General features: G+C 28.9%; 1 protein-coding gene across 2 annotated transcripts in view; it reads left to right on the top strand.

Moving 5' to 3' along the window:
- The first annotated feature begins 6,235 nt into the window (after nt 1-6,235).
- The window catches only part of LOC112684307 (glycine receptor subunit beta-type 4-like), a 218,629-nt gene continuing 211,308 nt past the window's right edge, over nt 6,236-13,556 (top strand). The window contains exon 1 of one of the 2 annotated variants that reach the window (XM_025555752.1): nt 6,236-6,363. In XM_025555752.1, the coding sequence (XP_025411537.1) occupies nt 6,299-6,363 (65 nt within the window). In that variant the 5' untranslated portion in view covers nt 6,236-6,298. The remainder of the gene's footprint in view (nt 6,364-13,556) is intronic. The other variant, XM_025555753.1, reaches the window with a different exon arrangement.

Raw genomic sequence — 13,556 nt, 5'->3', positions numbered from 1 at the left:
GTATAAATTTAGCAATTGCTCTAGCGCTAGTAATAGCTGTGTAAATCTCGCCGTACGTACACTGATATCACAGTGTTGTGAGTCATACAATTTATGTTTTATGTTCGTGATCTTTGTATAACCTCAAGAGAAGGAAATATTTATTATATCCATCTTATAATAAGTATATTGTAATTCAAATATTTTATATAATTGTAAAATAATTAACATATTTCGGAAATTAAGTTAACAAAATTAATTAACCTTATGCTTAAATCTTTATAGACTTCAAGTTTTGTTACAAACGATTATGAACAAAGAACATTCATATAATGTGAATTACTCAGGATACTGTGATGTTAGTGGACGTACTGAGAGATTTATAATGTTATCAACGTGCTATTCATAGTATGTTACTTAAAATTTAGCGTAGCCTACAGTAACGTCAAACGATTCGTCAGTGCACACTGACACACAGTAGAAACAATAGTGCTACGGACCACGGCGGAGTTCCACAAGATGTCAATAGGATATCGACGTCATGAAATTCTAGCGACTAATGTTAAGCGGACACTCCTCTAGGTGGGAGCTCTTTTAAGCTTGAACGATGACGATTCTAGGACTTCCGAGTGGTTACTGAACTGGACGCCAAATTTCTTCTTTGTAGGTGGTTGACGACAGTCCTTGAAGGAGCCGTTTAGCAGTTGAGAATAAAGGTTTAAATAATCCCGCACTCTTCTTATCGTATAAATATAATTATGTATGTCAGTAATAGTCATAATTTTGGTAATCAGAATAATTAGTTAACGAGGAAATTGATATTGAAGTAAAAAAAATTGTTGACCTTTTATATCTTAATGTCCCGCAGCTAATCATCAGCGTTGCCCGTAACTGCCATATAGTATAATAGGCACACCGTGCGGGCCGCAAACGACGACGACCGCCACGCTATCTTGGCTTTCTCATACGTGCCATAAACAATTGGATCGCACTGATATATTGACTACTGGGCGCGCGCTTTATCAATAATCAATAGAATAATTAATAATAACAATCCCGCAAACCATCAATACTTTGCTAGGGCGAGATATACCCATGTGATAGAGATGTAGAACATGCTATCTCGTTACAACATGTACTACGTTTACATGCACAATTAAAGTCGGTTTATAAACTAAAGCGGTCTAATCATGCATCATGTAAACGCTTTAAAGCGACATTAATAACATAAACCGTTTTTAATTTAAGGACGCTCAAATATGTGGTTTAACCAAATTAAATCGGTTTAATAAATAAGGTCGGTTGTAATTTTGTACATGTAAACACTCTAAACCGATCACTTTTATTTTGATAAGTGATAACATATTTTTCAGTTATTTTTGCTGGTACACGGCTCTTAAATTTAAGAGAATAACTATTATATAATAAATAACAATTTAGAAATGAATAATAATAACAAAAGATGTAGTTGGAGTGCTACAGAAATAAAAACAAAATATCATACATTGAAATTATAACGGTGACTGATTATTACAAAAAATTAATAGGTATTATATTGCATACCTTTATCCACATCATTCTACTCATATGATTCAAATTAAAAGTAATCATATTGTACATGAATTGATTATTTATTTTTAAAGACATTTGAAGATACATCATTTTTTTTTTTTTTAAATTGTCGTCAACGGCGTAGTAATAACAGTTTATATTTACTACGAAGCACCTCACATTTAAATTTATATAGATTTAAACAAGTGATTGCCTGTATAGAATTCATTTTATGTCAGCGTTTAAATAATAAACAAAAAATATTAAAAATTTAAGAAACAAATTATTGATAAGTTATAAGTATTCAATATGATAATGGAGCTGGAAAGAAATATAAATTTCATGGAATAATGAATATTATAACATACCGATTTAATATTTAAGACTTACATGTAAACAGGTCAGGAAATTTAGGTCAATTCATAATAAAATCGATTTAAATTAAAAACAGTTCAACTTATATCATGTAAACGTAGTAATGGTTGCATTATCTTTTTTAACTTTAGATAAATCAGCCGACAATTACTCATAGATTTTTTAAGATCGATAAACAATGATTCAAGGTTGGATAGCTTAATATTGATGTCTTTAATACCTGAATCGTACGTACTTACCTTGTGGTTGGCATCTGACAATAGATACCAAATATTATCCACAGTACCTAATTGTTTTATTATTTTAACTGTTTGGTTGCTTCTTAACAGGCGTATTAGCTTTGGATTTCTGCGAGTTGTTCATTATTATGATAAAATAGCTCTAATTATGGTTGCGAGATGAGACTAAGATAAACGATGAACGATTATTATACTTCTAATATTGAAAAATAATAGAAAATTGTAAATATAAAAATAATAAAATAACGATAAGAGACAGGAATGAAACGTACATCGTTACTGTAGTACGGTCTTACTGTATTGTGAATATATGTTATTTCCACTTATACACACACAAATATATATATATGTATGTATTATCTATAATATATCGGTTCAGCGTTATCATCTTATAGATTCTATATGATGATAACGCTGAATCAATACTAAAATAGATGAAATTATAATTCAATTAATAATTTTTATATGGTAATAATTTAATAAATTGATTGAAAATATGGACTTACGATTAAATATTAATCATGGAAAATACGTCAATAATATTTAAATTTATATTTTAAAGACATAATAAATTATTTATCATATTCGAAAAACGATTAAGAGCGGTCGGTGAAATAAGTGTAAATAAGTATCTAATAATTAAAGACCGGATATAATTGCATTAAAAATATCTTAATATTTTACTAAAAAGATACCAAAATTGCAATGAAGATATATCAAAATTGCAGTATATATATGTTAAAATTGAAATGAAATACATTAAAATTACATACCTAGTAAAATCATATCAAATATATAATCATTAATTACTTACTTAATAATATTATGGACATTTATATAATATTTACAAAATATATAATTTTTCTGAAAATTAAAATTTATCATTATATACGTTTCTAAATTGTGTTCTTGAAAATTGTATCGTCTATTACTTAAAATATGTTTATATAATGAAAAAGTACGTTCAACGTCGACACTTACTATCGATGCATATTTAAAATAGTTTAAAAATTGGGTGTTATATCTAAATAAACATTTTGATTTCCTGTTATAATCTCAGAGTAAGTTTTAATAGTTTTATATCCATCATTTTTTTCTGAGACATATTTTAATTTATCTTTAACTGTTTTTCCATTAGGATCGGGAATATTTATAGAAATATTTATATTAAATATTTTTATTTAGTTAGTATTTGATTAGTATTTATTTATTTATTTATTTAGTATTTATACTAAATATGTTTAAACTATTTAGTAATTGACTATTTGATTCTTCAAAACTTGTGAGTTTTGTGGACAATCCAGATAAATATTATTTTAAAAATCCTAAACTACATGTAAAAATTTACGTCGTAGTTATATTTTTTTTGTAAAATCACTTTGGAAATAATAATTTATATATTTTATCACGTGAAATACACAAAAAATTGCATTATTAAATTAAATAGGAAGACTGTTTGATTAATCTGATTCGTATACATATTTAATCAGATTTGATTTACCGGGTATCAATAAAAAGTTGCAATATCAATTAAATCCGGTCTTTACTAATAATGCAATAAAAATTGATCACATTATAACGTAACTGTACAAATTTTGCATTTGTTATAAAATGTCAGACGTTTTCAAAAGAATCACTACAATACGATTAATATTCAATCACAACTTGCACGATGATCTTGATTTGCTTTTCGTCTTCAACATATCAGGACGCACAGACGCTTGTACCTCCGTAAATTCCTCAAGTTATTTTTGCTAGAGAATTATACTCAGAAAATATATTAGTTTATTCCTTCCTTCTCCAATCTCCAAGGGGACTGGAGCGACGTTAGCATCGAGATTTTTAATAGACCAAAATTATTATTATTACCAACGGGTGATTCCTTCACCCTAAACATTTTTGTGTCAAATTCTTATATTTTTTCAGACATTTTTTTTATTCTATGTAAACACAGATCATACAAATTATTGCTGAATAAAAATAAAAAAAATCAATGGTTTCCTCGTGATAATAATGCGTCTACAAGTATTTACGTAGCGATTGCAAATCTAAATATTACCATTGATTATAGATAGTATAGATAGATACTCACTAGATCTGTATTTGATTATTGTAAACTGGTTTTTATCTTTTTACGTAGTGTACAAGATTTAAGGTCCCCACACACTGCCGCGGTGGCGGTGGCGTTAAATTTGTACACACGTATTGTAATGGGATACACAATTATTGTATGTAATATCATTGATTATAAATAGAGACCGGAATTATATGCACTAAAAATGTGGCAAATATGATGCAAATATGCAAAGAAAAAGGGTCAAAATATGCATTAATATACACAAATAAATGAAAAATATGCTCAAATATGCATTATAAATTTATATTACTTTATCAACTACAAACTTAATAAATTTATAACATAAAAAATATAACAAAATTAGGAGTGTTGGACCTTTCAACATCAAATTAAATCAACAAAATATTTAAATATATAAAAAAAATATCATTATATGTTTTTAAAACAGTTTAAACAAATAATAAAATAGAAATGTTGAACCTTTCAACATCAAATTAAATCAAAAAAATATTTAAATATAAAAAAACTATTATTTTTTGTTTTCATAACAATTAATTACAAAATACATTTCCATATTTTGTGGGGTCATGTTGGTTCTTTTTTCAGTTAATATCATTTTGTAAGTACTAAACGACCATTCAACGTCCACAGATGTTATAGGTGCATATTTCATACAAGTACTCATCGTGGGTGTAAAATTTGGGGGTAAAAAACTTTCTTTTTTCCCGGACTTCAGTTACATAATTTAGATGCCAATAAATATCGTAAATATATATTAATTAATATAATTAATATATATAATAATTATTTTCTAAAATATTTTAAAAATTGTAAATCAATAATTTTTGTATAACAATAAGTTAACTGAAGTCATGCTTAATTTGTTTTTATTTAGATCACATTTACTTATGTACACAAGGTGTAAAATTATATGAAATTCAAGTTTACGAAAAAATATGTTCTTAAACTGACTAATAAGAGATTTTAGAATACAATAATAAAAAAAAAAATTCACTTTAAAAATTGTAATTATCAGTAATCAATTAAATTAAATATAACAAAGAATAATAAGTATTACAATAAGACGGAGGTAAGTACCGAGCATATACTTTATAAATATTATAATTACTAATTTCTATTAAATAAATAAATTATAATACAAAATATATAATAAACAACGATTACGATGCGATGGTACGGAAACAGCTCGGCCTATTTTCTTCGCCCGTCGTGCATCGGATATGATATTATTATCTAATAAGTAATAGAAAATTATCTGTTTCTCCCACCCGACGCACACCAATATTGGTTCGATACGGAGCTATACGGGATTATTTTATAAATATCAATTTAAATAAATTTATTTCTTTTATCGCTATCTACCGGCAGTTATATTCTACGCCATCGAAAAACTATCCAGTGAGCTATCTATACTATCTATAATCAATGATATTACTAACAAACTAGCATACGTATGAATCCTATGTACAAAGTAATTCACTAGGTGGCGTAGGGGTATTTTGTTTGATTCGATTAAAAACGATAGTTCTCAAAACAATAAAAATTAAATTATTTTTCAACATAAAGGATTTAAAACAAGAAAATACGGTGCGGCGTTGGTGGTGATGATGGTAGTAGTGGTGGGGGTGGTGGTTCTGAAAAATGTAGGGCTTAAACACGAGTCCCATTTAATTGTTATGCGAGGACGAAAGGGTTGAAAAATGGTATCTTTCAAACGGTGTGCATGTGTATTATAAATACACAAGCAGTCACCGTGCAATTTAAAAACGTGAAATATTTGTGTCGTGCTTACACGAGTCAATAGATAATGGCGGTGAACAATTTAATTTTTATTTTTTTTCCATACCCAAAAAGTCCCGTTGCTGGGCAATTTTTTTTTCTTCTCAATAACGTGCTCTGTATCCACCGTTTACAGTGTTTTCCCGATAACACACACGGGACGGCACGTCGGTCGCGTGCTCCCGGTGTGAAGTTGCTTCAGTCAGTGCGCTAACGTTCCGAAGGACGGTCGCGAGACGTAATTTTCCGCGACCAGACTGCTGCGTGCGTTCGTGCAATGATCTCGCTCGCGACTTTGGTCATTACCGCCGTGCACCTGCTCATCTTCGGTTCGAATTCCTCGTAAGTCCCAATATATTTAAACGATTTCTCAGGAGTAGCTAAATATTGAACGCAAGGAGATCGGATAATGTTGGAAACCTTATGCGCACCTCCCCTTCTCACCACGAAAATAGCTAGGTATATTTTGTTTGACTCGCGAGATGAGACAGTTCGCGAACATTTATCTGTTTGAAATTGTGTGTGTATGTGTGTGTGTGAGAGAGAGAAAAGTAAACCCGCAAACGATAGTAAGATTGTACGTGGAAGTTTCTACCTGCCTAAATTTGACATATTGAAAGAAAATTAGCTTCAAACCAATTCTGTAATCATTATTTTGAGGTACCAACAATCATCGCGGTTAAAGATTCCGATCATTTAACGATTATATTCATTCATTGCACTCTTCCGGTGTGCGTGTGTAATAAAAGTTTACTCACATGGAAAGCATTGGATCGCCAAGTTGAACACAGATGGTTATCTAATCAGGTCGTTTATCCGAGTTTGCGGTAGGCAGTGCCCAAACGTTTCTGTCGGTCCGTGGGAATAGTTTTGCGTGAATTTCAATACTATTCTTTATTAATTTTGATAAAATAATTGTATTCTATTTTCTTAATACTAGTAGTTTTAATAGTCGTTTATTTGTAATTATTTTCTATATGCAGTCTTATTTTTTTAAATTTTAATTTTTTTCAACACGAGCTTTATAATGTGACCATACACTTTAGTACAAAAGTGCTCTTATCTTTAGAATATCATACAAAAAATAATTTTCATGACTCATATATACATATATATATATAATTATATTTTCTAAATAAATTCGTAGTTTTTTTTTCTCTCTCTCTCTGTCTTTTTCACTCTGCATTTCCATATGTGCGTTTTTTAGCCATGGTATAATCAAGTTCGAAGAAAATCGCCCAAGTGGTCCACCTAATTTCCGTACCTAGGAGAGAAATCTTTTGAGTTACTGATAAAATAATAGTAGTATATTGATTACACAATGATGTAATTATTCTTTGTTTGCAAACGTATTCCGAAAGAATTTCATACAGACATTTTTCAAAGAAAATATTTGATACAGTCGGTTCTTTAAACGAGTAATTTTTCGATTTTCGCAATATTTTATCTAAATGTAAATATAAATAGACTGGCAAGGGTAACCAAGAAATAACATTAAATTCTCTCCACATGTTCTTCTTTTGATAAATGATAAATTTCGAATATTATGGTTTGAATACTATATGCAAATAGCCATCTCTATCATAATCTATCCTCAAGCCATTTTACTCAGGGACGAACAGTGTTTCATGTAGGATAGTAAATGAAATACATTTTTTATGCGAAATATATTAAAATACTATCTTGTATTTCATACTGTGAAGTAATACTCTGTAAGCATGGTTGGACTGGGCAGAAGCGGTATATCGGGAGTTTCTCGGTGGTCGTTTGTTTAAATAAAGCCGTTTTTAGAATTAAACTCGTTGGGAAGTTTTTATTTAGGTTTATCGGTTTAAGATCATTGTGCCAATAGACATAGATATATTTTCTAATGCACTTGCATTAAAAACTGTCTAAAATTAAGTAAACGGTATTTTAATTTTTAATAATAATATTAAGTGTTCAAATTCTTAAAACAATATACAATAATTTTATATGAAAATATACGTTTTTTAATGGTTGTTTTTAAACCTTTAGTATATTTAAATGGGCCTGTCTGGTTATACCCAGTCAGGCCCTGTTTGTGTGGAAACCGATATTAATAAGACACGAGAACGTACTATACTACATAATTGTTTTTTTTTATAATATAAAATACAAAAAAATACATATGATTTAAGGGCTTTTTGTAAATCGAAACACATTTCGAATCTAAGTACAGGGATATTTAATAAGTTAATTTGCAACAATTGCTTTTTGTTTATAACTATATATTTACTAAGTTGGGTTTGGGAAAGTTCGTACTCAAGTGATTTTAATAAAAACATAAAACGTTTGAAGGTAAATATCCATCAGTAAATAATTTGTTTATTAAATTTAATACTAGTCTTGGCATCAGTTAAACGATTATTTTTCATCCCGTTTCAGTAAATGTAATTTTTTTGATAATTTATTCATTTAATTCGGTTTTTATCCTTAAAGGGAATCAAAAGTTTAGAACTACAATTATTGAATAGTATTAAACTGTTAAGTTTAAAATTTATCGAAGATTAAGAATGGTATTTTTAAAAAGTGAACACAACTTTTTTTTATGTACTATTATTTAAAAAAATTCAACTTTGTTGATGCACAATCTGTATGCATTAATTAATACTTTATTATATAGGACTGTATATAAAATAAAAATAGACGTGGTTCACTTACAAAGATACAAAATCAGTGTAGTTTATTTCAAAACTACGAAATATTTGTTTGCTGTAAGGATTTAAATTTGTTATATAAATCATTAATATTCAATGAAAATTGATGTGTTACCTTTCGAATTATAAATATTGAGCTCTTGCAAATTGATGTTATGTGAATTATGAAAAATTTACTTTTAAATAATCAATAGCCCGTGGTTTTATTTTTAATTAAATTTTGCGTAATTAGTGATGTGAGTTGAGAATGTTATCGAACTATATATATAAATGAATGTTTCTAAGATAATATCTTATATTAGGAGTACATTCTAACCCTATTGGTTTTGTACCTTTAGCTACTCGTAGTAAATATTCTTATGTAGTTTTTATGTACATTTTAACAAACGGTATGATAGATTGTGATGAGTTTTAATCTTAAATAGATTTTAAACACTTGCTTTTCATTCTAGAAATATATTCAGTTTTCATGATCCTTATATTTTTAAAGATTGAGTAAGTAATAGTCCGACATGCCGCTCACCTGAGTCATGTAATGAACTAGTTCATTTTGGCTTTAATTTCAATTCTGTACTCGTATCTAAATTGAAATTTCATGTATTTAGCTAACTATCGTATGCAATCAGTTATTAGTATTAACTTATTATTAACCACAGTATCCTTACTCCTCGTGGGTATTAATAAATGATTAAGTAAATAAATAAATTAAAAACAAATAAAATAAAAATAAATATGCAGATAGTATTATTCAAATGATTATGCTCTTAACCTACCTGCTTTGGTTAAAAAAATAATTGTATTTTATAATTATTAACAATCATTTTTAGTAATTATTATTATTAGTTGTACGAGTATAAATTTTTGTATTGTTATTTCTACAAAATGATGCTTATTAAAATATTGCCGGCCATATTATTTATATAAAATAGTTAAATCGTTATTGAATAATGAAAATGAACACACAGGCGCGTAGCATAGCGCAACTTTATTTCGGAAACCTATAACCCAACATGTACTTGTAACGTATCCAATAATTTAGAAAGGTAAGTAATAACGAATATCTGAAACGGGAAAACAAATGTTCTGTAGATATTATTGTATAATAATATATTCGGACATCTTTTCAGCAGGTACAACGCATCTAGATGTTGGTGATTTATCATTACAAGGTATTTATTAGGATTGCATATACTGGATTGATTATATTTTAAATTATTTTCAATTAGGTTGTAAAATGATAGTCGTACATCAGGCTTTCAAAATTTGTCCAACATTGGAATATATTATACATTTGAAGTAATTACAGTATTGTATAATTTATGTACACGAAAAATTTTTCTATTCAATACTATATTTATGCACGAATATTTTAGTCAAGATATCTCATGAAATATTTTACGGATACACAACCAAATTACAAAATAATATGTATCAAGGACGAGTTTCTGTTATATGTTGACCATCCACTGATAGAATATAAATGTTATTTTAGGCTGAGTAATGTATATTAGATTTTTATATATTTACAATTCATTACGTACGATCGGCTAATTTTATGCAGAACTTAAAAATGATTAAGACTTGTAATTTTAATCCAAAAAATTAATTTTTGAATTCGGCGTGTCTTTTGGCCTTGTATACAAATAATATTGAATACAATATAATATTCTGGTGAATCGTTAACATGTTTTTCTATGACAAAAAATTTGCCGAGAAAAAAAACAATTAGTGACGATGGTAAAAGGATAGTGACTTGGAGGATGAGGAGAAGGCAAATGTTTAAATTCATTGTTGTTTTGGTCCTTCACTCTTTGGTCCTGGTAGGTTTTACGACAGTAGTTAACTATGATCACGATAACTAGATCGAAGCAGCGATGAAAAGACAAGATGGTCATGATTATGTTCGTAACGAGTAGGGAGGAGCAGGATTTCGTTGTATAATTTTTTTCCGCTTGGCCCTTAACATTTGTTTGATATATGACTATTAATTGACGACCACGAGATAACAATTTCATTAACATAACATAGACGAAATTAAACGCGAACAAGTAATTGAATAAAAGTAGGTACATGCAATTTACAGGAGAATCAATGTCTATATTATTATTATTATTATGTTATATCTTCCCCTCCTGGTGCAGTGGTTAAGTTGCTAATATTTACATATCAATTATGACGCATTTTGTGTAACACATATTATACGTTCAATATAAAAGTCTAAAGGCTAGTTCAGACTGTGTGTCTATATTATAAGTCAAAAGGTAGTAAGCAACAATGGAGTAGTTGTGAGAAAAATGAGTAAAAAAGTAACATTAGGTAGGTACAATTATGTACTCAAACTTCTATGAACCCCACGAGCCGCCTCTGGTTTGATAATTGTACAAAATAAAGTACATAATACTGTACGGTTTATAGTTGAAACTTGTGAAAAATAATTTATCCGGGTGCTGGGGTAACGTTACCGCAGCACCCGTAAGGTTAAATTGAATTTCGGGGAGGTTTGGGGGTTGTACAAAATTTAATTTTGGTTGTACAAATTTGTACAAAATAAAGTACATAATACTGCTTGATTACAATTCATGATTTTGAAAGAACGGATGCTGGGGTAACGCACCTGAATGGATTGACTAACCTAAATTACTTTACTAAACTACTCGACTAAATCTTGATAGTAGATTTTTCACAGTTCTAGTAATTCATTTTAGTTTTAAAGTAATTTTTTTCAACCATACGCATACAAATTAATTTTTAGATTTAAATGTTTTATCTTGCTTTTATAAAATCTATCAAAATCTTGATTACGATTAAAATTAAACAAGTTTTAATATATGTTAAATAGATAAATGAAATTTGAGCGCGTTTAAAATATGTAATCAAATGAAATTTTAATCAGTCCAATGTTTATACGGTCACTAAAGCTACTCGTAAAAAGTTAAAAACCGCGGAATACACGACACGAAAATGATTAATACAATCATACATGCATAATAGGATCCGCCGTAAAAAACATTTAGTGATAATAGTCGTAAACATTATAAGTGAATAAATAACTGTAATGGCTCACGATTGACACGATTTTAACCAGAGGATAAACATAAAAGATTCGCCGGGAGTCAGGAAATCATTTGGTATTTTTATTTTATAAACTAATACTTAAATTGTTTATTCAATATATTTATTTATTTTGTCACATAACGCGATTTTTTATGAGCGCAGAAAATGCATAAAGTATTAATTTTTAACATAACAACTTAATTCCAGTTGAATTTTTACTCCAATACACACGATAATTAGCAGCATTGCCACCATAATCTCGATATATATACGCAATACACTATACAGGATGTTGTTGATCGGGTAAATAAACTCAAACGATTTTCAAAACAAACGATACAGCGATTGGTTTTCAATTCAACGATGACAGGGTAAATCGATTTTTTTAATATTCTACATATCAATACTTGTACAACCGACACCACACAGGAGACTAAAATTTGGAATGTTGAAAATAATTAAATTACAATAAATTTCTTATTATATCTATAGTTTATATTTAATATAAAAAAAAAAAAAAATAGTTCAAACTTTTAACTGCGATTAACATACATTATAACACATAATTTTGTAATAATTGTTTGTTTATAAATATATATTAGATAACAATAATACATATATATTAGTTTCCACTGTGTGCCGTCGAACATCGATTTCTCGAGTATTGGATACGTGGGTTGTTGATTCTGTATACGATCCTTATATTTTAAAATAACGTAATTCATTAAGTGTACATTAATATACCGTATACATGTGGACACACGAGGGTAGTTCGCGCGGCTACACGTCCTGTACGTCAAATAAAGGAATTTTTGGCATAGATTCACGTTATACCAGACAAACAGCAAATGGTAAATTAACTTGATAATCTTTCACTAAATTATTTGTTAGGGGTTTAACATAATGATTTATAGAATACATATATACATTTATGTTTAGAGTGTTAAAATTGGTTTGGAAATTAAATGGCAAACAACACGAAATACTATAATAACGAGATAAGTTGTTCTCGTTGTGGCAGTTGATATTAAGATGAATAACACGAAAACGAAAAATTATAAAAGGATAAGCACTTTATGTTGATGAATTTCATAATCACTCCCTCTTCCCCAGATTTCGATAGTAAATTAGTTTGAAGTTACAAATATTATGTAGTACGCATTTGTTGCGCACACCAGAAATGCTGTTAGTTATTTGAAGAACCATAGTTGGACATATATCACGCGGTTTATTACGATTCTGACAAAGGATCAAAAACTCGAAATAATCTAAATGATAACACATAATCTAAAATTTTGAGAATAAATTTACTGATGTTTTCACGCTATGTGGCAGTATTTTTCCAATTTCCGTTCCTCTGGTCTTGAAATTGTTAAAGAAGAACGAAAAAAATGATAACTGGTTGACGTCGTAATGAGCAGCAATAACACTATAATTTTTTGGTTCATCACGGTGAATATCATGTATGCGATGAAAGCCGTTCATTATTGTATCCTACGCTGAATGACTGTGTGTAGCATTTTTTTTTTTTTGTGTGTGTTTAGTCGACGACTATCTAATCTATCTGTACGATGATTCAACCCGACCGCTATCGTTTATGGTTTTTCTTTTTCATATTAACAAATCAATTAACAATAATAGAGCCAACGACCAATATGTAATAACAAGATCAATAATTTAACGCGGGTTTGAGTTCCGATCCGTGTGACCGTGTGCAGTGGCGTACACAGGATTTTTTTTCGGGGGGGGGGGGGGAGTAAGGTAAAAATATAACACATTTTACAATTAACAAAATTATGCAAA

Source organism: Sipha flava, unplaced genomic scaffold (genome assembly GCF_003268045.1).
Source record: "Sipha flava isolate LNK unplaced genomic scaffold, YSA_version1 248_pilon_pilon, whole genome shotgun sequence".
Lineage (NCBI taxonomy): Eukaryota > Metazoa > Arthropoda > Insecta > Hemiptera > Aphididae > Sipha > Sipha flava.
The sequence above is the reverse complement of the archived record's forward strand: the minus strand, read 5'-3'. Positions and strand labels throughout refer to the sequence as shown.